The sequence below is a fragment of the Mauremys mutica genome, chromosome 10 (assembly GCF_020497125.1).
Source record: "Mauremys mutica isolate MM-2020 ecotype Southern chromosome 10, ASM2049712v1, whole genome shotgun sequence".
Classification (NCBI taxonomy): Eukaryota; Metazoa; Chordata; order Testudines; family Geoemydidae; genus Mauremys; species Mauremys mutica.
Genome location: NC_059081.1, coordinates 12,881,557 through 12,907,537, shown reverse-complemented (window position 1 = coordinate 12,907,537; position 25,981 = coordinate 12,881,557). Strand labels below are relative to the sequence as shown.

Sequence of the window (25,981 nt, the reverse complement as noted above, 5' to 3'; positions counted from 1 at the left end):
ATATTTGTGGGTTTTTTTCTACATTTTTACAACAGTGCCATGCAAACACCTGTTCTCACTTTCAGGTGACATTGTAAACAAGACCTGGGCAGCATTATCTCCTGCAAATTGTAACCAAACTTCTTTGAGCAACTGGCTGAAGTAGGACTGAGTGGACTTGTAGGTTCTAAAGTTTTATATTGTTTTATTTTTGAATGCACTTATTTTTTGTACATAAGTCTACATTTGTAAGTTCAACTTTCATTATAAAGATATTGCACTACAGTACTTGTGTTAGGTGAATTGAAATATACTATTGTTTTTTACAGTGCAAATATTTGTAATAAAAAATAAATATAAAGTGAGCAGTGTACACTTTGTATTCTGTGTTGTAATTGAAATCAATATATTGGAAAATGTAGAAAACATCCAAAAATATTTAAATAAATGATAGTCCATTATTGTTTAACAGTGCGATTAATTGTGATTAATTTTTTTAATAGTTTGACAGCCCTACTTGTAACGTAAAGTATTATTCAAGCACATGCTCTTCCCTGACAGGGAGCTTTTCACTAGCCCAGATTTCATGGGTAGTGTGGCATTATTGATGTGGTCAAATATCTTCTGGTGACTATAATGAGATCGACACGTAATTGTTACATGATCCTACTTCCAAACCAGGTCTGCTGGAATGATGTGTTTGGTGCCCAACTCTTTGTAGCTGCCCCATGTATGAAAAGCTGGGAAAATGTCTGTACTATCTCTTATGAATATTGTGTGACTCTGTTTCCCAGTTCAGTTTTGTACTGCAGCTTGCTTGACTGCATAGAGCTAAATCAAAGGAGGCTGTTACAGAGCTTAGCAGGAAAGGTAAAACAATGATAAAGGTAAAGTCACCCTCACATACACAGCTTCAAAGGACTTAACCCAGGGGTGGCCAACCTGAGCCTGAGAAGGAGCCAGAATTTACCAATGTACATTGCCAAAGAGCCACAGTAATAGGTCATCAGCTCCCTGCTCCCAGTGCCTCCCGTCCACCAGCAGCACCGCTGATCAGCACTTCCTCCTCCCTCCCCACATCTCCTGATCAGCTGTTTCATGGCATGCAGGAGGCTTGGGGGCAGGGAGGGGAAGGAGCAAGGGTATAGCAGGCTCAGGGGAGGGGGTGGGAAGGAGTGGAGTGGGGGCAGAGCCAGGGGTTGAGCAGTCATTGCCCCCGGGCACATTGGAAAGCTTGCGTATGTAGCTCCAGCCCTGGAGCCTGTGCCTATACAAGGAGCCGCATATTAACTCCTGAAGAGTCGCCTGTGGCTCCGGAGCCACAGGTTGGCCACCCCTGACTTAAGGTAACAATGGCTGGGCCATTAATGGTGGCAGAACATAGGAGTTAAGGTAACAATGGCTGGCTCCATCCAGGCTAGGAAGTTTTACTCTTCCCAAGTCTAAGCCTGAGATCAAAGGGAACTCAAAAAGCTCCCAGAACCTAGAAAAGGTAGGGATTGGGGATGGGGGGTGGGCAGAGGCTGGCCAGCATGCATCAGTGAAAAGGCTGACTGTGGAACTGAGCCATTCAGAGACAGGGAGAGAGCTGCAAGCAGAGTGGGCTGTTTTTCCCAACTCTGAGACGGGGAATAAGCCAGAAAGAGAGGTTAAGCTTAGGTAAGGCAAAATGCGAGTGGGTCTCTTTGCTATTTTAAATCTACTCCTCTTAAGCACTGTGTAACCTTTGCTGCAGAATAAATCCTGCTTTGTTTTAGAAGCTGTTTCTGTATCACTACAATGCTGTCACAGGCTCCCAAAGAGAAACCTGTGCGGGGTCCAACAATTGTGTTGTGGTAGCACCTAGAGATACTAATATTTAATTACAATGATATGTCTGCAACCGGTGGTGGTGGTGATCCAGATCTCTGCTCTCCAAGATGTGCCAGTAATTTAGCTGATAGAAATGTTCACTCAGAAGAAGGTACTTGAATAAGCACTTATATTTCATTCTTCTTTTTCAGGTGGAGCCAGTACATGGTATTTTCTGGACTCTTCCTCAGTTGGTCACCAAGTGTGTGGTTTAATTGCTAGGTCTAACATGCTGTCCTTGAATGACCACCCCATGTCTGGCTTTCATTCCACAGGGGACAGAACTAGTTTACATAACGGATTCAGTTACTGAGTAACTGCTGAGCAGAAAGAATGGGTGATGTCCCTTCTGAGCATTATCTCCTGGTATTTACCCTCCAGACATCCCCCGAGGGAAACTTCAGGGGTAGCCACCAGCAAGGGCCTATAAAGGACAGTGGCTCTGGAAAGAGCTGTACTACTATGAAAGATGGGAGTGGACATCTAGGGAACGTTGTGAAGGGTCTTGGAATGCAGGATTTCCCCGTGGATCTCAGAACAGCCAACGATCTAAAGGGGCAAATATCCTTGTTTCTCCCTACTCCAAATGGGACATCCCAGAGGAAACAGAGACATTGATGTCTTGGAGGTTCCAGGAGAATTTTCCCTCCTTCAGTGGGTTTCTGTGCAGAAGGCAATAACAGTGGTTTGTTTTTTTTAAACATGACTGCACCATTTAACTACACCCAGGTAATACAGTGATCAGTGCCCTGAAAATGCATGCAATAAACCTTGCCAGAGGAATAATTCTCGATGTTGTTATATGAGGGGTGTTATAATGTAATCAATCCTAGCGTTGTACAATCCTCTAGTTCAGGGGTCAGCAACCTTTCAGAAGTGCTGTGCTGAGTCTTCATTTATTCACTCTAATTTAAGGTTTCGTGTGCCAGTGTACACTTTAAGGTTTTTAGAAGGTCTCTTTCTATAAGTCTGTAATATATAACTAAACTATTGTTGTATGTAAAGTAAATAAATTTTTTAAAATGTTTAAGAAACTTCATTTAAAATTAAATTAAAATGCAGAGCTCCTGGACCAGTGGTCAGGACCCGGGCAGTGTGAGTGCCACTGAAAATCAGCTCGCGTGCCGCCTTTGGCACACATGTCATAGGTTGCCTACCCCTGCTCTAGTTAAACAATATTTTTAATGGACAGAGTTCATTTACTTTTAGTATCATAGATCGCCAGCCTTTTTAACAAGGACGTTGTGGAATATTTTCAAAAGTGTCTCAGGGCCAGATCTTTAAAGGTCTTTAGGCACCTACTGGCATCTTTAGGTATTGCTATTGCTAGGTTTAACATTTCATCCTTGAATGACCACTCCATATCTGGCTTTCATTCTAGAGAGGACATAACTAACCTTTGGACACTCTCTTTACTGCTTCTAAAGATGTCTTTGACCTTTTGATTGACAAAATTATAACGTGCAGGTAATAGGGCCCTGAGCATGTTCAGTATGTGAGTGTGGTGAGTATCCGTTGTGTTCATTCCCTCTGGGGCACCTGGCATTGGCTACTGTCAAAAGACAGGATATGGGGCTAGATGGACTTTTGGTCTGATCCAGATGGCTGTTCTTATAGAATCATATTTTAATATCAGTAGTAATTGACTTCTCAAGAGATTTCACTTTCTGGAATTAATGCATTTGTTTGAACAGCATGCATTTTGAATTAAATGTTGATGAATTTTCTGCACCCATTGTAGCTCCGTTGTTTTAGTCAACAATAAGACTAGTTCAAATATTTAAGGACCTGATCCTGAAAACTCACTCGAGAAGCTGCACTCATTGTAGTGGAATTACATGAATAAGGCTGGCAGAATTACGCCAAAGCTATAATAGCAATAGTCTGTACTTTGAGGTTTTATTTTAAATTAGTATTCTATACTATGTCATGTTATAAAGTCAAACAGCCTGTTAAAGTCAATGGAAATCCAATCTAGATCCAAATTCGATAGCTTGGGTCCATTTTTAGTTATTGTTTATTGCTTGTAATCATCACAAAGGGATAGCTCAGTGGTTTGAGCATTGGCCTGCTAAACCCAGGGTTGTGAGTTCAGTCCTTGAGGGGGCCACTTAGGGATCTGGGGCAAAAATCAGTACTTGGTCCTGCTAGTGAAGGCTGGAGGCTGGACTCGATGACCTTTCGAGGTCCCTTCCAGTTCTAGGAGATAGGTATATTGCCAATTATATTATAGTGCTTTACAATACAGATGAAGATTAGATTAAGCTGAGAACAAACAGGAAATGGTAAGAGAGAACACACGGTTATGTAGGTGCTTGGTGCATGTGTCTTGGTGGCAACCAAATGTTACTTTATTATTGAATTAAGTTATTTCAAAAGTATCCGAGCGGATAGGAATGTAACGCTCCTTGAGAAGTGTTTTAGGAGGAGGATGCCTGGGCTCAGAAACTAGGTAGATAAACATTGTATGAGAACCTACATAGATTAGAATGACCAGTAGGGACAGAAATCTGTCTTGGTGCATGGCCTCCATCACTGTAGCATCTGATTAGGACACTATGATCAGGTAGTCACTTGGGCCCAGATCCTCAAAGGTAATCAGTAGAAGGTAGGAGCCTAGATACCTGTTGAGGGTCTGGGACTTGGAAGTTAGTGTGTGGCATTGTTCTTGAGAAATCAGCCAGAACAAAATAAGGTATGAAGGTGGATGTGGGCAAAAAATACAACGAAGGCATCCCCAGGGAGGAAGCAACTCGGGCTAAGTGGAAAGGTGATCAGGGTAAGAGCAGAGAGGTCAGAGGGGGAGCAACTTTGTGAAGATCTTTGAAGACGAGGGGCCTGATTCTGCTCTGATAAGGAACCGTGAATTTGTGCATATGCTAGTGTTCATTATAAGGGGCAGAAAAATGCTCTTGGGGCTGAGACACAGGAATGGGAGTCAGGAGACCAGAACAATATTCCTGGCTCTGCCCCAGACTCCCTGTGTGATTTGGATACTTACATTCTCTGTATGTCTGTACTTCATCTCATCTCATGGGTATTGTGAACTAAATGTCAGTAAAGCACCCTGAGATCCTCGGACAGACTGTGCTCTCAAAGCGCAAAATAGCGTCCTTTGTATAGCACCACAGGGCTGGATGGTGAGTAACACCCATGGCAATAGTAGCCCCTCTCCATGGCTGTACCGTGTTGTATGGTCAATACAGCTGGATTGGTCTCAGAAGGCCTCAGAAGGTCTCAGACTTTCTTTTAAGGAGAGGAGGGTGGGAGCTTGGCAGCTATTAACTGGGAGATTGTTCCAGCTCTAATGGGTGGCGCATGTGTGTGCACGGTATAGAGCCATATCTATTTAACAGCTAATAGAATGGTTTCCTGTTAGTAACTGTGAAAGCAGCATTCCAGAATTAGATGTGTGTCCCTGGCGCTTTGCAGAGAGCACTGACAATGGTCTCCAGGGGGAAGAGCTTAACCACAAAACTGAGTCATCGTGTTTTCTTTGGGCTCTTGGGTTTTTCTTTCAAAAACAGCTTTTATCAGCGCTTCAAGAACACAGATTTGGAAGGAAATGAAAAGTCAATGCAAAGCCAGCCCCAGAGAGTGACTGAGGTAACCATGCCACAATCTCCAGTGAAAACAGGCACTTTTACACTAGGACTGTGAACATGCAACTCTTCCAGACGGGCCTCTGCGGTGCTCAGCACCAAGAGTGGCAAAGAAACCCTGCAATGGGCAAGTTGTCAGCTGGATGCTTTTCCCACTCATGGCGGGTGAATACTGAAGGTACCCCCCCCCCAAGTCTCTCCGGAGTGGGTGAATGCAATGTGCTTCTAAGAGACCAAATGCCTGTTCCAAAGCCCATTTGCTTCAGTGGGGTTGGACTGGGCTGCTGCTCTGTGGTAAGCTGTGTTTACTAGCAAACAGATTTCAGGCATCAAGGCATTGGAGACCATATGGAGACCTTGAAAAAACGAGGTGAGGTCATGGCTTCTGTGAGTTCCTGTGCATAAGGAAACTATAGACATAATTACCTTGGTACTCATGATCTGCACTCGCTAGCATCTCCCATCCTGGGATCGCCAAGTGGGGAAAGTGAGGCACACAGAGGTTCCATGACTTGTTCAACGTCACTCAGAAAATCAGTGGTAGAGCCAGGGGTAGAACCCAGATCTGCTCTTCTTTAGCCACTAGCCTATGTGGAAAACTGAACTACAGTCCTGAAACCAGAAAGCCAAAGGACACCTGACCTAGGAGGATATCAAAAACTTTGAGGGAAATAATTCGGAAAGTTACAATAATGATCTCCCTTCTGAGTCACGGAGAACAAGATTGTATTTTGGGGGTGAACTTGTCACTTACACCTGGAGCACACACGAGAAAAAACTGTAAAGCTGGGTACCAAACAAAAGATGAGGAAAAGTCGCTTAAATGTGCCTTTGTCAACAGAAGATGGGATCTAAAGCCCACTCTAGTCAGTAGGAGTCTATTGACTTCAGTGGATTGGCCCCTGAGAGGTCAATGTTTTCCGGGGGCGCGGTCTTCACACAGGAAATCTGAATTTCACAAAACAGAACAAGCCGCATCCTCTGTGGCAGACTGCCTGCTAACAGCCTTCCAGGGCAGGATAAGATAAAGTGCTAACAAGCTCCTGGCAAGTGAAGATGCTGATGAGGAGGAAAGAGAGGTGTGGCGACGGGCTTTCATACCAACTACTCTTTCACAGCTCACAGAAACATACCTGCCTCTTCCTTAGTGATTTATTAATAAGGATCTGTTATCCTGTGGCCACCAGGTGACTTCCTCACCAGACGAGGTGAGTGATTTGCTATGAGGATTTACAGTTCGATTCCATGAGAGATGATTAATGCTGCTGTTTTGGTTTCTTCAGCAATGGGTTTCTCCAGCTTCTGCTGATAGAGCCAATGAAATGTCTGGGGGTTACTATCCCCCAGATTGAGATTCAGTTTTGTTTTCAGACTTTAAGGCCTTGTCTTCACTTAGGAAAAAAAAAAGGTGTGTTTACCTCGTGTTAGCTAACACATGGTAACTAACTCAAGGAAAAACCATAGTGAAGACGAAGGAATTTGCAGCTTTGAGGCTAATTAGCCGGTGAAGATGAAGACTATGGGGAGCCTAAAAATTTATCTCAACCTGCTAGCTAATATGAAACTACAAATTGCCTGGCCCAGCCAATCACAGCATCTCCCTATATCGCGAATAGGAGATTCATAGGTTCCGAGGTCAGAAGGGACCATTGGGATCCTCTGTTTGGGTGCAGGGCTAGAATTTCTGCTGAGTTTTATGGCACTGGCTCCATGCACTTTTACATTCCCTTATGTGAAGTCTGGGTCTGTCCATATAGCCATCAAACGTGGAATACCTGACCATGTAGTAGGGCATAGAGATTTGGGTTTGTGATGGCTGCATTATTCCAAGTGCTAAAGCCATGAGTGAATTGTTCAAGTGTCTTCTGATGTGAACGAAGACTGCCCACAAAAGTAAGAGTTTGATATATCAGGCCATGAGGAAGGATTTGAGGATCTGGCCCCCTGGAACTTGCTTGCAAGGTTAAATTCATGGGAGCTCTGCTGGAGTAGGGTTGCAGGATTTGGCCAATAGTAAACCTGAATATAGTGAAATTTCATATATAGTGCATTTGAAAGTCTCAGATTGTATCAGGGCAAATTGCAATTGTGAATACTGGTGTGTGTGTGTGTGAGAGAGAGAACAGATTAATGGAGAAGGTACCTGTGCGTGTGTATATAATGTGTAGCATGCTAAAAAGCCATCATTTCACACTGGTCCTTCTTTTGCTCTGTAAATAATTCAGATATTTTTTACCATACTGTCACGGAGTCACTGGGCCAGTGTTCTGGAACTGCTCTGTATGAAGCCAGTCAGGACTCTGAGGGAGCAGGCCTCCTCTCGCTGACCATACTGTCACCAGGGCGAGAAGCTTACACAGCTTCCACCTTCCTGGGTCTGACCTCAGAGCACAAGGCATCCTTTTCCACACCGTGCGCTTCCTGCAGCGAGTCCGCCCATGCGGGGCTCCTGGGGAAGCCAGAGGGCCCTACACCCCAACTCCGCAGCCAGCAATGACACTCAGCCAGCGTAAAACGGAAGGTTTATTAGTCGACAGGAACACAGCGTAGAACAGAACTTGTGAGCACAGAAATCAGTGACTTTCAGCGAAGTCCATCTTGGGGGACCTTGGGCCAGACACCCTGGACTCCCCCTCTTCCAGTCCCCCCACGCAGGCTGCCCGGGTTCCAGCCAGCCAACCTCTGACACACCCGATGCTCCTCCTCCTGGTCTTTGTCTTGCTTCCCAGGCAAAGTGTCACCTGGTCATCACCTGGTTGCATCCCCCTCCTGGGTCTCAGGTTACGAAGGGCATCGGCCATTGCAGCTGGAGCAGCATCACCTGCCCCCTGGGGGGTCTCAGCCAAAGTCATACACCCCATCCCACCACCTACGCATTGGTGCAATACACAGGGAAACTGAGGCACACACCTTATTCATGCAAAACAGTAAAACTCACATAGGCTCAACAGTAAGACTCCCATACAACTTAAGAAGGGAAAATCCCCACTTCGTCACACATACAGAAAGCACATTGGTAATAGGCTTGTTGCTTACCATATGGCCACACAGATTTCATATGGACTCTCACAATAGGAGTTCAAATTACAGTTGCTGTAGCACACCTTTTCCTCACACACTGGGGAGGTGGAGTCACACCATTTACACAAGTTGGTCTTCAGATTTCTCCGTGCCCCGGCAGAACATGCTGCAAATAGAAACAAAGCCTTTGAATTACTGATTTTCTTTGTCACTCTTGTCTCGAGTCTTAGCTGGCACTTAGTTTGCCTATGAAAAAATGTGTGATTCAGAGAACCACAGGAGGAGAGAGGGAAGCCTGCACACAAGCCCGAGCTCACTCTGCTGTTTGTAAGTGCATTTGTTAATCATTTTCCTTTGCTGAACTCTTTGGTCAAATGTGTTAGGCCAGAATTCACAGACAGCAGCTGCAGCTGCTACATGAGCACCAAGGAAGCAGGTCCTGCTGGAGAGTGCTTATTTCAAAGCTGAAAATTCTGAGCTACCAAAGGTAGTGTGGTCCAGTGGATAGTGCACTGGACTGGGAGTCAGGAGACTTGGGTTCTATTTCTAGCTCTCCTACTGACCCACTAGGCAGCAGGGGAGGGGCATAGCTTTAGTGGGAGTTTATGGATTCCAATACACCCACAGAAATTGGAAAACCAAGGGTGCAAAAACACCCTGTGGAGGTGAGAGGGAGGCTCATTTGCACAAGAAGTTGCAGATGGCTCCAAAGCCTGGACCCTGTGTCATGGTGGTGCTACTCCTGGCCATGTTGCTGCATAATGATGTCAGAGTCTCTACAGAGGCCCAAAGGGCAAATTCTCCTCCACAGAGGGAGCACCAGAGGAGGGGCAATACCTCCGTGTGTCCCAGTCTCCAGGCAGCAAGGATGTGGGGCAGGGCACCAGGCTTGTGGCAGGGACTCTGAGCAGCTGGGAACAGATACTGAGTGGAGCCACCTCCCCCATCGCATCTCGGGTGGGATGTCTCTCACTGCCGTGCGTAACCGGGACTGGCCCTGCACTGAGGTTGGGCCGGGCCCCCCATCAGACCACACACCCACCCCTGGCACTGTCATTGTGTCATCCTCTCTTTGTCCTTATTGTTGTCACACAGCGGTTACACTGGATTTAGTAGGCTGCACCCATTTAACTGGGATGCTACATCCACCCCTGCTACTGTGTGACCTTGACTCTGATCACTTCACCTCTGTTTCTCCATCTGTAAAATGGGGATGAAGACAATTACTTTATAAAATGCTTTGAGATCTGCAGAGGAGAAGTGCTATATCGGAGCTAAAGATTAATGTTGTTTTCCCTTTGATGGGCGTTGAGAGATGAGAGTGAACCACAGCCTTTCTTCAAATGCCCCTGAACTTAGGGACGGGATGAGGAGGTTGGAAATGTTGGTCTGAAGCTGAAGTTAGCTAGTGCCTCTGACGTTCTAATGGGCCAGCCCCAAGCCTCTATTCTGAACAATGCTGAGCTTTGGTGGGGGAGGGGTTTCCGGATTTCGCTCTGGACCCAGACTTTTCAAGGTGAGGCCCCCCCTTCTAACTGAAAGCCTTTGGGTAGCACTTTCTGCAGCACAGGATACTGTTGCGTACAGAGACCTTTTTCTAAACACACACCACAATGAAGAAATAATTGCAGCAGGCGTGCAGTAGCTGCTGTGTACATGGCCTGGGTACAAAATCCTATTTATTTTTGTACCAGAGCTGAAGGAACTATTTTAGGTTAAGGAATAAATCTCAGCTAAATTTAAACTTCCTGTCGGAAAGCTGCTTATTTTGATTTTGAAAAGGGCAAACAAAAGAGCCATCAAAGAAGTGTTTTTTAAAAAATGGCTCACATGTAGGCACCGAATTAACGCAGCCTGATTTTCAAAGGTGCTGAGTATCTCAAATCCTCACTGATTTCAATGAGAGCTGTCAGTGCTCTCCCCTTCACAATGAGATTTTCAAAACTACCAGAGAGATTTGGACACCCAATTCCCATTAAAACCCCACTGTGCCTGATTCTGCTGGGACAGTGATTGGTTTTATGTCCTTAATATTAACATCCCGTTAATTTTAATGAGAATTGGGTGTCCAAATCCCCTATGTGACTCTGAAAATCTTAGCCTTTGAAAATCAGGGCACTCTAATTTAGGAGCCTAATTTTAGGCACCTAGATTTGAAAACTTTGGCCATGTGTTCACGTTTATTTTTCCAAAAGACTAGCCTGAAACTTAATTTTCAAAATAGAGCCCCAATCCTGCAAACTCCCACTCACCTCGCTAGTCCCTACTCACATGAGCCATCCCACTGATCTCAAAGGCGCCTCTTGCCTCAGTTGCCTAACTCCCCACAGGAGTACAGATTTTCAGGATCAGGTCTTTGAATGCCAAGTGTCAGTGAATTAAGAACTTCGTAGCAAAAACTTCAGGAACTCTTTAAAAGAAGCACTGACGCCACCAGCCCTACAGTATGTTAGTGGGGGATGCCACAGTTGTACGAAGGAGGATTTGGGGCCTTATGAGAGAGGATTTGTTCCTTTAATCTTATCACACATGGCAAAGAATCTAGTAGCAGATGACTGTAGCAAAATAAAAGGCCAGTTGATATATATGGAGTCCTAATTTTTGGTTGCTTGAGCTGTCTATATTAAAGTATAAAATTAAAGTACCCCAGGCAGAATGTGCTTTTTTGTCCAGATTTCTCCAAAGGGCTTGTATTTAGGCACCCGAGTGAAGTGACTAGGTACTCAACTGTACTGCTCATCCTGCAGCCACCACTGTTCTCAATAAGGCAACCCTCAGTACAGTCCCTATCAATGGGATCCGCTGGCTGCTGAGCACTTTGGGCATCCGACCTTTTCCCTTCATTGCCTAACCCCAAGCTCCTGAAAATCTGGCCCCAAGTATCTTAGTTATTGTTACTTTATATTTTGGATAGCAGTGCCAAAAATCCAGTGTAATAACATTCTCTCTAGGAATTGATATCCCACCCATCACTGTGGTAACTGATTGCCTCAGCTGAGAATAAAGTCAGCCTTCTCCAGTATCTGTGTCCTTTTCATCCAGGCCTAGTGGAGTTCAAAGTTTTCCATTGTTAATTATCTAAAGTTTATTCTATGGAAAAGTCCAATTCTGCCCAGGGACGTGTGCCAGAGTTTCCTATTGACACACATGTGGGGAAAGAACCTCACCTCGCATGTTCTCTAAGTGCAGGCATAGTTATCCACTAATGAACTCAAAGGCATCCTGTGGTACCCCCTTAGCCATTAGTCTAAAGATACATAACTTGCACCTGGGGAAGAAAACCTCAAAGACAATTTGGGAGTTAGAGAGGGAGTGGAAAAATGCCTCATGGCATTAAGGGATTTTAACTTCCTTGCTTCCCAAATCTAAGGAGTGCAGGCTGCTCTGAGATCATCTTGTGTGCCTGGCGTGATCCTTCCATCAGCACTGCTGCCTCTCTGACGAGCATCAATAAAAGAACACCTGGAACCCTTACACACAGAAATAAACCATTTACAAGCTTCCGTGGCCTCAGAGCTGAGCCCAAGGTTCACAACCAAGAAGGAAGCCTGGCTGGCGCAGACAAATCTGTTGATTCCGTAGGCTGGGAAGAGGATTTTTTTTTTTAATTGACCCATGAAAGAGTTAAAATGCCACACAGCCAGGACGTCTCCAAGAAGCAGCATTGTGGCTGTGAGATGGGAATTGGGGAGGGGTGGGGGCCAAACCAAGAAGATAGGCAAGGTTACTATAAAACTTCGGTACAAACTGATACCAAGAGTTCTGCACTTGGGGCCAGCTCTTGGCCTTGTTGAAGCCAATGGTGATTTTGCTGATGACCTCAGTGAGACCAGGATTGGAGGATAAACCCCCCCACACACTGTTTTGAACACTGGTACTGGACCTCCTAAAACTGGCCTGAACTGAAACCCTGGCGCCAAATGCCCCTTAGCTTTAAAGAGTCATTCCAGGTCTGGGTCTCAACAGCTCCTCTCTCTCTCTCTGGGTCTGATTCTCATTTGACATAAATGTAAATATACTTGATGCCCCCTTTAAGGTCCCTTTCCACGTTTACCAGAGTCGTCTTAGTGTAACTGAGTCTGGCCCTCTGTCACTGCAACTGTGGAAAAATTGGAATCCAGCTCCCAGCTTTGCTGCTGGAGGGCTCATTGCAAGCTCTCGCTAGGAGATCTAGGTGAAGAGGATGATGCAGATATAATTTGGGTGATGACTGTCTTCCTCAGGAGACGAAGCTAGAATGTTGGTGACCGGCTATGCTGAAAAACTAGATCAAGTGGGAAGGCTCTATGCTTTTCTTTACAGATGTCCTCCCTGAAGCCCAGTGAACAAGACAGTGCTTGAGCTGGCCCAGGGAAACTCAAACCGGAAGAGGAGGATTGTTCCTCCGTTGTCTGCAAAGGAGAGGAAGCACACAAGCTGTGGGGGTAAAATGAAAAGAAAATGAAAGATTCTTTCAGTGAAGATCTGGGGGCCTCCCTTCAGAATTTTTGGATCTATTTACTAAGAAAGACACTAATAGATAGTGCTTGATTTTCTTCCATTCCTGTGAATAACCCCTGTTGCAGTCAACAGGAGTTGGGAAGGTGGAACAGTAATTATACTCAACAGTTGTGTGGTGCTTTTTATCTTCAAAAAATGTTACCGCAACCATACAAGATAGATAGGGATTATTATTCTTGTGTTACAGGTGGTGAAACTGAGGCATAAAACATAAACATAGACAGTGACAGAACCGGAGCTCCTGGCTTCCAGTCCTGTGTTCATTTCATTAGTCCCCACGTCAGTCCACATATTAGCCTGTTTACATTCTGCTTGTGACAGATGTGGCAATTCCTCACAATATCCCTGAAAGCCCTCATTATATTATTGTGGGCCATGATTGTATGTAATCTTTCTAGTGGGGAGATGTGACAGATGTGGGACCTGGGAGTACAAAAGACTATATTGGGACAGGTTTCAGAGTAGCAGCCGTGTTAGTCTGTATCCGCAAAAAGAACAGGAGTACTTGTGGCACCTTAGAGACTAACAAATTTATTTCAGCATGAGCTTTCGTGAGCTACAGCTCACTTCTTCAGATGCATAGAATGGAACACACAGACAGGAGGTATTTATACATACAGAGAACATGAAAAGGTAGAAGTATGCATACCAACAGGGACAATAAGTGTTAAGAGAAATTAATGCAAATTATCGCAATTCTGATTATGCAAACCCCAGCCTTTTGAAGCTATGCCCTGAGGTGAGGGTCATTGTCGTCTGACTGCCTGTCACAGAAGGCCAAGATCAAAGGCCAAAGCTGTATAAAGAAATGGTTTTGGATCTGGATTGAAGCCGCATGAATTTGTAACCCTGGAGAAAGCCCATTTGTGGATTTTGAAGGACTAAAACCTAGCAGAGCCTGAGGCTGGAGTTAGGGGTGACCTAGCACACTTTGTAGCATGCCTTTTGTTTTAGCATGTTTTCTCTGTCATGCTTTTATTTTAAGAATAAATGTGCTTGCTTAGAAGGAGCTATGTCATAACTTATAGTTGTGGGAAATCCACTGGTTATAGCCCTTGGAAAGAAAGCCAGGCACAAACACGGGCCTTTTAGGCAGTCTGGCTTGCTGGGGATTACAGAGGGTAAGGCAGGGAGCTGTGCAGCCTTCAAATCCACGGTCAGGAGGAAGTGAGATGAGGTTCTCCGCCCAACAGAGGTGATGTCGGAAGCCTGAAGTAGTTGCCCTTGATGGACTATGGAGGGGGAATACAGACGCCCCCCCCCCCGACTTACCCAATCATTCCATTCCATTCCAGAAAGCCTTGTGTAACTCGAAGTTTGCATAAGTCGAAAACGTATGCCCGTACGTTATGCAAAAATTTCTGCAACTTGAAAATCCTATTTCTGGCTTATGGAACTTTTTCCGTAAGTGCGACTTTGTGTAAGTCGGGTCTTGCGTAACCCAGGGAGCATCTGTACAGGTGCAGTTGCTCTGAAACTCGGACGTTGCTCACTATGTGTTTGCTTGGAAACAATGTTTTGTGACTGTAAATACTGGAATGGAATCGTGAGTGAACTACGTGCAATTGTAATAGTTGCTAAAGTGTGTGTGTGCGTGTGCGCTCGTGTGGAGATACCACATTCTCTAAAGAATGATTTGGTTTGGTTTGTTGTTTGTTTGTGCCCTTATCCTGCAAAACACCACATGCAGTCAGATTCTGTGCATTCATACTGATTTCCAGGCTCAGGGCCTCAGCTTGTTTAACCAGACAATATTGTACCAGTACCTGTGGAGGAACTAACGATTTGACAGTGCCATTTGTACTGCACAATGAAGAAATCAATGCAAATATCAATTTTTTAAAAAGACTAATATAATTATGTAAATAAATAATGTTGCAATGAGTTAAAATTCTGTGGAGATTGTCCTAAACTGTTTTGCATGGAATCCATGCAACCTTTTCTGAGAAAGATTATGGCAGGAACACCTTCTCTTTTTTAACAAGTAAAAATAAGTGTAAGAAACCCACCAAAGTTCCTTCAGAACTTTGTGTCCCTGAACAATTAGCTCGTAGGCACAGTTTAGCTGCCACATCACTCAGAGTAGTCCTAATTAGACCCAGATGAACGCTTTCAATATTAATACTCAGATGATTTAATAAAGCTGCACAAGCAGTAAAAGTAACAATACGCTTCCATAAACGGGTTCCAGATGTTGCTGAGGCAAATGCTAAACATCAAAATAAAAACTTAAAAAAAAGCTGGATAAGCAAAACTTGGAACGAACTATAAACTAATTAAATGCGGGGTGAGTTTTCCAAAAAATAAATTGAAGCCATACGGACGTGATGTGAGCCAATAAAATAATAGGTAGTCAAAGTTACTGTGAAACAACAGTTTGGAAGGGTGGTCTGAAGTCACCAATAGGTGAGTTACTTTGTGCTTTCTCTTCCTTCACAGTAATCTTTTGTGCCCTCATGTACGGGGACAGGTTCATGCCTTTGGGTGTTGGTTGCTATGAATCAGGAGCTGTTCCAGAAAGGATAAGAGCTGACTCTAAGCATTTGAACACAGACATGAACCACAAAAAATGTTTTGGGGTCTCTCTTACTGGAGCGGCAGAACTGATTCCACAGCCAAGGGGCTTTAACGTTTGCTTTTCAGTTGCTTCAGTTGCCTGTATAGAAGACAGTTCTACCAGTAGCTTTGAGAGACCCATGTTCTACCCTGTCGTCTGTGTGCTATTGCTCACCTCAGCCCATAGGGGCCCATGTTCTGCCGTTTCTGCACTTGCAATTGTCCCCATGATGGGGCTGTTAACAGCTTCAAATTGGGCTCTCTGGAAGCCAGCACCCTGGCCACTTAGAACAGCCAGAGCCCTGGCTGTTCTAAGATAGAAGGGAGCGTTTACACTTGCTGGTAATCTGATGAGTTAATTAGCTCGCCAGCTGGAGAGACCAGGTAGGAAAGCAGGAAGTACAAAAGGCTGACCCTGGGAGCAGGAAAGGGGCTTCTCATAACTTTTACTCACACCTCAGACTTCGAGGCCAGAAGGGAGCATCATGATCATCTAGTCCGACCTCCTGCACATCGCAGGCCACAGAACCTCACCCACCCACTCCTGTAATAGACCCCTAACCTCTGGTCCAGTTGCTGAAGTCCACAAATCATGGTTTAAAGACTTCAAGTTACTGAGAATCCATCATTTACACTAGTTTAAACCTGCAAGTGATCAATACCCCATGCTGCAGAGGAAGGTGAAAAACCCCCGAGGTCTCTGCCAATTTGACCCAGGGGAAAATTCCTTCCTGACCCCAAATATGGCAATCAGTTAGACCCTGGGCACATGGGCAAGACCCACCAGCCAGAAACATGGGAAAGAATTCTCTGTTACTATGTGTTTTTAGTTTGTACTGGAGTTTGTGAAGGAGACAAACAGTAAACACACATGGTGATAGTACTTTGGGGTACCTGTGTGCTGCTTAATTCACCAACAGATCTTAACAGCCAGGCTTTTCCTGGAGTGGAAGAGGGAACCTATTCACAGTCCCCTTTAAAATACTTGTTTTCTACACACAATGCACCATATTCTTCCTGTTTATATGGTGACCTAAAATCGCTTGCCCAGCAGCTCTCTCTGCCAATCTTGTCCACCTCAATAGACTTAATTCAGTCCCTGAAACATCAGGCTCCCAGTGGATAATCTGAATGCACTAGGAGGAGGTGCTCGGATAACACAGTGATGGTTGAAGCCACTGGGAGCACATGAGGGCGCAATCATCTTCCACAGCATATCTCAAACAGGTTCCATATCACCGTTTGGCTACATATCATGTAACGTCTGTGCTGGGCCTTCTGCAAAGTCCCAATATCGTTGGCCCCACATGATAACCAGTAAGGATGGCAAGGAATTTCTAGTATGTCGCATATGTGCCAGTGAAGCAAAAGGCATGTTCCAGCTGAAACAATGACACATGCCATTCAATTAATCTCACATGTGCCTACTTGGCTCTCCATATGGCACTGAAGTACCAAGTGGAGCTTTATACATCCGTTAGAAGGTGTGGATGAGTGTGAGCCATTTATTGATGAATAGAGACAAAATGCCCCGGAGGGTGTCCCCAAGGGCTGGATTTCATGTTTGGGTCTTTGCTTTAACTGACAGCTGTGTCAAATGACACATTGGCAAGGCAGCTGCTTTGGAGGAGACTCGTGCACATTGTTTATTTCCTCATGTGTATATAGTAATTGCCACTCAGCATATTTGTTGCTAATATGCCTATGTGATACCACAGGCCATGAATAACTGGGATGCAAAACTAAGGCCTCTCACATGGGGTCAAACCACATCAGATTGGAGCCCAGTCAGACACAGATGAGGAAGACACACATGGCACTGGGATCAGACAGAGCTGCTGCTTAATGCACGGGCTTCCCTGCACCTCTCAAAAGCACAGATTGAAGCACTTTTTTGCGAGGCGTACGTGTGTATCTGAGCTCAGGATTAGACTTTAGAATTGGATTTCATCCTGTGACTATTGTATACACAGCTATACAATAACAGAGCTACTCATAAAATTATTCTGAGAATGACAAAATTCTTTCCTTGTTATACACATTATTTGTTTCTCAATATTAAAAAGAAAAGAAAAGCCAATGGGATCTAGCTTCCCTTTGATCCATGTGAAACTTTCCCCATCGGCAAGTTTTTCCATAACTGCCTACTGCAGAGTTCCTTTCATGATGTCCAGTGTCAGAGACAAGATACTGGACTAGATCCAGTGTGACAATTCCTATATTCCTGATCCTCAATAGATTGCAGAGTCGTAACAAGGAATTTTTGCGCCTGAGGCAAGGGCCGGCTCCAGGCCCTTCGGTGGCAATTCGGCGGTGGGTCCCTGAGTCCCTGTCGGAGGGAAGGACCTGCCGCCGAATTGCCGCTGCTGCTTCATTCATTCTTTGGTGGCAATTTGGCAGCAAGTCCCTCTTGGAGGCAAGGACCCGCTGCCAAAGAATAAATGAAGCGGCGGCGGCAATTCGGCGGCAGGTCCTTCCCTCCAAGAGGGACTCAGGGACCCGCTGCCAAAGAAGCGTAGGCGGTAGAGCTGCCGCTGAAGCACCACTGATCGTGGTAGAGCTGCGCCCGAGGCAAGTGCCTCACTCGCCTCGCCCTTGTTACGGCACTGATGGATTGGTACATGACTCGAGTACAAGGCCAGAAGGAACCATTCTTACCATCTAGTCTGACTTTCCTGCCTAAGACAGGCCATACGGCTTCCCTGAATTAATTCCAATTTGAACTAGAGCAAATCTTTTAGAAAAACACCCAATCTTGATTTAAAAATTGTCAGTGATGAGGAATCCACCACGTGCTTGGTAAATTGTTTTAATGGCTGTTACCCTCCTTGTTAAAAATGTGTGCCTTTTATCTAGCCTGAATTTGTCCAGCTTCAACTTCCAGCCATTGTTATTCCTTTGTCTGCTAGACTGGAGAGCCCATTATGTTCAAATGCCTGTGCCTCACATAGATACTTTTAGGCTCCATATATACACATGGGTATCAAGGAGAGGACAGACCAAATTATTTGAGCCAGAGAGATTCAGTAGCAAATTTTCCAAGATACCCCATGATGCGCAAAGCACATCTCCTATTAGAATCTCAGTGTTGCTGGAACAATTTTTATCGTGGGGGTGCTGAGAGCCACTGAATCAAACTGTAAACCATGTATATAATGGCAACCACTTCAAGCCAGGGGGTGCAGCTGCCCCTCCCCCCGCACCCTTGGTTTCAGCACTTATGGTGTTGCTTACACTTTATTTGGTTCATACAACTGAATCCTGCCCTCACATTGCCCTATGCAATAAACTACTGCACTTGTGAAGACTGGAGTGAGTCCATAATGTATCCTGGTGAATAAAAAAGGGTCAATTTTGATTGCATTAGACACGGTGCTTCCTGAGGCCAAATCAGAAGTGCAGTATATCCTTTGTGGACTAGCTGGACCTTTTTCAAAGGTAGGATCGTAACGGACTTATTCTGTCATTTACCTTTTGTTCTTAAAAGTATCTTCTTTAAATTAGTGTGTTTTGTAAGTAATGCTTAGGCCGATTACAAAGTAAATGCTGATGTGCGTGGGCTATACCAGGAAAGGTCTCAAAACTGCTGTAAAATCAGAATAATGGAGATCTGTAGAATAATCTCTCTCCTGTCTGGCTGTCTAATCTATTGTATTTCTAATCACTAATGTCTAAGTGCCATTGTAATTACTGGGCTTTGCATGCGGCATTTGCCTCATGACAGTTTATCATGATATGATGTTTTATACAGTAGCATATGGGTGCAATGTCACAGAACAAACATCATACCACGTGTGCGATTTCTGAAGTCAGTACCAGCACAGTCAATGGTATCATTCTAGCTAACAGAAAGCAGGAGTGAGCCCAGAATGATATGCAAGGATTATCTTATGTTTTGCTTCAGTTTCTTTGGCTCATGCAGTTGTTCTCCAGCTCTTGAAACCACAGGAGCATAGAAATTAAAGATAGATTAGATAATACATCTTTTCTATTTGTCTATGATATTCTTTAATGTGCTCCTCAACATACTATCAAGTTGCTGTTACTGCATGTCATCTAGCCGATCCCCAGTGCACCATTCCTGCATTACATCCTACTATTTTTTAGTGCTTTGCCCAGTCTGGTGTTAAGTGTCCCAAGCAATGGAGTTTCCACTTCTTCCTTTGGCAGATTATTCCATTGTTAGGAATTCTTTTCCTGACATTAAGTCTAAATTTTTCTATTCTGAATTTCATCCCATTGCTTCTAGTCATGTCCCCTTGTACCACCCAGAATCCAATAGAACCTCAGAGTTATGAACAGACCAGTCAACCACACACCTCATTTGGAACTGAAGTACACAATCAGGCAGCAGCAGAGACCGAAACCCCCCCAGCAAATACAGTACTGTGTTAAATGTACACTACTAAAAAATAAAGGGAAAGTTTCAAAAAAAGAATTGACAAGGTAAGCAAACTGTTTCTGTGCTTGTTTCGTTTAAATTAAGATGGTTAAAGGCAGCATTTTTCTTCTGCATAGTAAAGTTACAAAGCTGTATTAAGTCAATGTTCAGTAGTAAACTTTTGAAAGAACAACCATAACGTTTTGTTCAGTGTTACGGACATTTCGGAGTTACGAACAACTTCCATTCTCTGAGGTTCTTCTGTAGTTATTCCCTCTCCTTGGAACATGTGCAGGCAATTATCATATGCCTCCTCCCTTAGTTGTCATATAGCCAGCTATCCATATTTAAAAGCCTGATCCTGGAAAATTCTTGATCACATAAATAGTCCCTTTGATTCTTGCGTGAGAAAGGGCTGCAGGATACACAATGCTAAGTTCTTTCAGTCTTTCCATTTAAGCCAATCCCACCAGCCCCCTTAATCACAGATGTTGATCTTTTTCTGAACTCCCACAAGTTTGTCTCCATCTTCCTGGTAATAAGGTGCCCCGTACTAAATATAGAATTCCCGGGGGTAGTCTCACCAGAGTGCCGCTGCATTAGATGACAGGTTTGTTGCAGCACAGTGGTACTGATCATTATTTTCCATATTGTGTGCCCTCCTTTTCGTTTGAAAACAACAACAGTGCTGACTGACTCATCGAGCCTACAGCCTCTGAGTCATTTTTTTATTTCTGGATTCCACCGTTGGACCCTTTGCGGTGCAATGAATAGCACATACACACACATACAACGTGCACAAGGAGTTCACGTTTTTCCAGTAATAATGAAGCAATTTCCATACCATTAAAGAGAAATGATTGTACTTTGCACGCTCTGGCTTTTATTTTCCATCATATAAACTCTGCACATGAAATAAGGATAGTTGTAAACTAAAACTGTTGTTGTTTTCACTAGCTTGACTGCAAGCCAGCGTTAGGAGTCATTTAGACAGTCAGCTTGAACTTTGAAAGTATAGGAACTGACCATTTCACCCCCCTGCATTTTCTCTCTGCCTGGTTTGTAGCAGGAATCATGGCAAATGGGCACTTCCTGAGCAGGTGGGATCCATAAATTCTAGGGCTGGAAGGGACCTCGAGAGGTCGAGTCCAGTCCCCTGCCCTCATGGCAGGACCAAATACTGTCCAGACCATCCTGGATAGACATTTATCTAACCTACTCTTAAATATCTCCACAGATAGAGGTTCCACAACCTCCCTAGGCAATTTATTCCAGTGTTTAACCACCCGGCAGTTAGGAACAGTTAGTGAGTCGTGATACCTGTGTGAGGAAGTCCCAAGTGGTCACACCGAACCACCAGGGGCCATTGGTGGAAGAGGTGTAATGGGGAGCAGAAGAGGCGGGCAGGTGAGTGTGGGGAGCCCCCGGAGTGAGTGCTGAGAAGTAGGCAGGAAGCAGGGGCTGCTGAACAGGCAGTCAAGGGAGGGGAAGCAACCCCCCTTCCCCAGGCAGGTGCTCAGTAGCAGAAGGGAGAGGTGCATGGGTCTGGATGGTGGCTGCCCAGTCCTTGGATGAGAGGGCTTGCCTATTGTACGACAGGGGAGAGGGGCTACGTGGTGGCAGGTCGGGGGGGTAGTAAAGGGAGGTGGCCCTGGGAGGGCTAGGCGGAGATATGACCCAACACCTGCCAGCCATTAAGCGCAGACTGTGCATTGCAGCCCTTTGATCAGACAGCTGGTTCTTAAGTTGATGTCCGACAGAGCTCAGCGTGTTGGCTACAGATCAGACTGTGCACAGGTGGCTGGGACTGAAGAGCTAAAGGTGACTGCAGAGCTAAAGGTGACTGCTCTCTAATGCATAGAGCCATCTTCGTAGTACTGTCCCCAGCTCTTCTTGTCCTGCTGTGATTTCCTGCAGCGAGGCCCTTAGCTAACGGCCGTGCATTGGGAATAACCCAAACGAAACCAACACAACCAGGAGTTGGTTTGCTGATTCAGAGGCTGATTCTGGTCCCTGTTGCAGTGGTACCTAAGGGCCATATGGGTGCTGCAAGGGGTTGAGGGAGAACTCCTTCAGAGCAGGAGAAAAGTAGGGCCAATGTAATCAACATTATATTGCCCCTCTCCCCCCAGGGGGTGTAGTGCTGGGAGGGTGCGTGCCCATGGCGCTGAGCACTCTGGGGGATTCCAGGCGCCTGTGCAGCCCATAGGCAGCTCGGGGGAAGCTACCATAAGTTAGAGCAGCCTCTGGGCTGCCATTTTGCCCACACAGCAGCCCAGAATCCAGACACAAAGCTCCTGCTGTTCCCTCTCTCCTAGGGCTGCCCCTTCTGTATTGCGCGTTCCGCCCTTTATGGGATCCTTGAACACAACTTCCTACCAGTCCTCCTCAGCTTTATGTATAATAGGTGCACACAAGGCATAATACACGACTCCAGCCAAATTCTTCCTGCACAGGAGCTTGGGGTCATGCCAACCTTGGGGCGGTGGGGAGGGGGTTAAACAGGAGTAGCGTGCACAAGGTTCTGCTCAGCTTGGTAACCACCTCTAGTCCCCGTTGTGTGTCGCAGCACTTCCAGCATCCTCCCCACTAGGCAATGCTACTAGAGAAGCACGGTTGGGCCACACGGCCAGATCTGTAAAGGCATGTAGGCACCTAAAGATGCAGCTATTCATCTCCCATTGGGGAGTCAGATGTCCAGGCTCCTGTGAAAATCCCCCTAGGTGCCTCTTTAGGCACCTAATTACCTTTAAAAATCAGGCCCACTGCCTGCGCCCTGAGCTGAGTGACTAATGCACGGCAAATAATTTTAATTTTCAGATGTTGCCTCTGCTGTGCACAGAAGGCTAGACTGATTTGCTAGGAAGGGGAAGTACAACCTGGGTCATCCCAGGAGCAGCGAATGAATTGTTACAATCCCTTCCCTGCTCCCTACGCTTAGTCTGGGGGAGGAGAGGAGTCAACTATTTTATATGGGGCAGCCCACAGCCAGGGCTCCTCTCATGCCGCACCCACTTGCTTGCAGGGCCTATCGGGTTGTAGCTGGAGTCTCAGTCTGAGCAGGGGAATAGAGAGGAGGGTGCCTTTGCTCCCCTGTGTGGCTGAGACAGGGCTGTGACAATCTACCCAAAATGTATGATGCAATTGCAAACTGATCATTCTTAATGTATTCATTGTACAGGATTAAACACATTTTTTTCCCATAGTACGACTAGTTCACAAGCAATTGATGGCAAATGCACTTTGGCATTTGTGGTTTGTTGGCTAGCGACCTAAATCCTGGTACTGGTTCTCTTCCCTGCTTGGATGATTTGTTTTATTAATATTTCTTTTGGATTTATCCAATGCTTAACATGCTGTAACGAGCTTGCCACCCCGGGGTGCATTTTGAAGTTTGAATATTAGAATCAAATATATAATTTATTTGCTTTGGCTGAATATTCAAGTTTGAATTCATTTTCTGTGACCATTCGTGTTAGCAAAACTGCGCTGATCAAATGTTTGTGGAGAGCAAATGCAGAAGGGTCATGAATGGGCTGAACTGAAATCCTTTTGCAGATTCAAAAGAATAATTACAGGATGCTTTTCCCTCTTGCTCCTCAGTCAGGCTCCAATTACTCCCCTTAGGAATAAAGTTATGGAAGGATTGGGCAAGAAATTATAAGGTAATACTCTCCATTTATTCTTTTGGTTTAGATGATTAAAGTCATAACATTTATTGGAATGAAGCAATCTTTCCCTTTTGTATGGATCTTTTCCCATTTCATTAAAATGTGGGTACCTCTGATACACTGATTTATGATTTCTGTTTTACTTAAAGAATTTTTTTGAAAAAGTAACAATTAGCAGGCAAAGGAAGACATATAAAAAGAAAAATAATAACCTATGTACTTGAGATGTTGAAGTTAAGGAGGACCTGATAAAGTCCATTGAAATCAGTGGAAAGACACCTATTAAATTCAGTGGGCTTTGGATCAGACCCAGAAAGGATATGAATGCAAGCAACAAGAGGTATAGAATTTACATACATTTTGAGGGCACCAGTCAACCTAAATCAATGTAACCTCAACCTCAGGCTGTTTCAGGAGTGATGTTTCTTCAGCATCGAATGACAGGAGTATGGCAAACCCCACAGGAATCTCCATTAGATGTTTAAGCAAATTTTACTGTAGCCACTTATATTTCAGTTTCAAACAGAGCTGATTGAAATCTTTTTACTAAAAAGATAGGCCCATTGGAAAATGCTGATTTTTAAAATGTTGCTAGAAATTATTCACCGAAATGTCTGCAAGGATTTTGTTTGTTTTCAGGACCTGGTTAATCAAAGCACTCCAACCTTTTGTTCTGTTACGAGTTGGTACCATTGTTTCTCAACTCAATAAGGCTCAGATTCAGCAAATCTCTTAAGCACTGGCTTAACTTTATGCATGTGACTTAATTCCATCCCTATTTGGCAAACAACTAAGTCAAGTCATTAAAATTAAGCACATGCTTGAGTGCTTTGCTGAATCGGGGCCTTCTGATGTCAAGAAATAATACAATTTATTATAACAGAACATTCTGTTACAGTGATGTAATTTTAAAATGATTGCCCATGGCTCCCTATGGGTGATTCCTGTGCCAGACTGAGTTAATTTGACTAGTCCTAAATAATAAAAGTCACCATCTAGGGGAAGAAACAATTTAATCAGGGCATCTGATAGGGTCCTACTGCAGTATATAGGTCATGACAACAGAAGAGCAAGTGGGAATTGGCCCTGGGTGCATTCACAAATCAACACGAGTATTACAACAGGTTGGCACTCTGCCTGTAACACGTCAAATGAACAAGGTTGTTCTAAAACCAGGCCTGGGTGGTTATAACTCCTGATACACTGTTACACCCCTGAGGTTAGTAGGTACCACGTTTTCAAAAGTGCTCAACACCCAGTAAATCCCATTGAAAATCTGGCCATACTTGGGTTGTATGTCAGCACAGTGGTAGAAATTGCAGTAATACTTCAAGTCACACAGGACATAAATACTAGATAACTGCTCTTTAATGACATGACAACTTAATCTTGTTTTTTTAATACCATGTAACTGCATAGCGTGTACTGGCGCTTGCAGATTACTGTGTAATTACGTGCGAAAGCAAATACCATGCAATGTAAACGGGTGTGGAGGAGAAAAGCAACTGTGGGTTTACCCTGTGATGATTGTTCCTAACCTGTTAAAAATGCAGCAGCTGTATGTTAATTACAGTACTATGAAATTCCAATGTGAATAGTTACTACGTAAACGATGGTGTCCAAACTTTGTCCAAGTAGGGGGCCATATAGGCTGCTTGTCAGTTGCTAGAGGACCAGGTCTAATTACCTAATTTAGTGAAAATGGAGCGGAATGCGTCTATCATCATCTTTAATATGGAGATACAACCCATGGGTCCCAGAAGCAATGGGCCATCTCATTATGTGTGTGGACTTCAGTTTATTAACATGTGCTCCCCCAGAGTCGTGTGTAGACTCTTTATAATAATGTCATACCAATGTTCAAAAGCTAAGAACAACCTTGAGCCCCTCCAACCTAAAACCCTCCAATTACTCCCCCTCTAGACACTCTCACCCCATTTGCCTCCCCTTCAGATCCACCTGGAAAAGCGAGAGAGGACAGAAGGTGTCACTTGAAGGTTCCTGAGGTGACCAGGACCTAGAGCTGGTTGAATAATGACAACATACTCATGAAATAATTCTACCAGCTCTCCAAGAACCTCTTGATTTACAGCTTTACAGACTAAAGCCAACACCTCAGAATATACCATGTCACGACTTGAAAGAAGAAACTGCAGCCCCATGAAGAGCACATGGCAATAATCCTATCTCCAAGTGGCTAAATCATAGGTCATTGAGGTGAGGACCCCATATGAAAGAAAAAATTACAATCTACTGGCTGGTACTAATGCTGTGAAGTGCTTTTGTCTAGGTGTCTAGAAGCTGCTGAAGATGGTCATGGCGCTAGCATGGCACTGGAGAGACCTGGATTCAATTTTCTGCTCTGCCACAGACTTTCTGTGTGATCTCAGGCAAGTCACTTAATCTCCCTGGGCCTCAGT

General features: G+C 44.7%; 1 protein-coding gene across 6 annotated transcripts in view; it reads right to left on the bottom strand.

The window, feature by feature from the left end:
- Positions 1–25,981, bottom strand: part of LOC123378359 (TGF-beta receptor type-2-like) — a 148,159-nt gene that overhangs the window by 16,712 nt on the left and 105,466 nt on the right. For all 6 annotated transcript variants that reach the window (XM_045032018.1, XM_045032022.1, XM_045032021.1 and 3 more), the window contains one exon: positions 8,469–8,619. In XM_045032018.1, the coding sequence (XP_044887953.1) occupies positions 8,469–8,619 (151 nt within the window). The remainder of the gene's footprint in view (positions 1–8,468; positions 8,620–25,981) is intronic.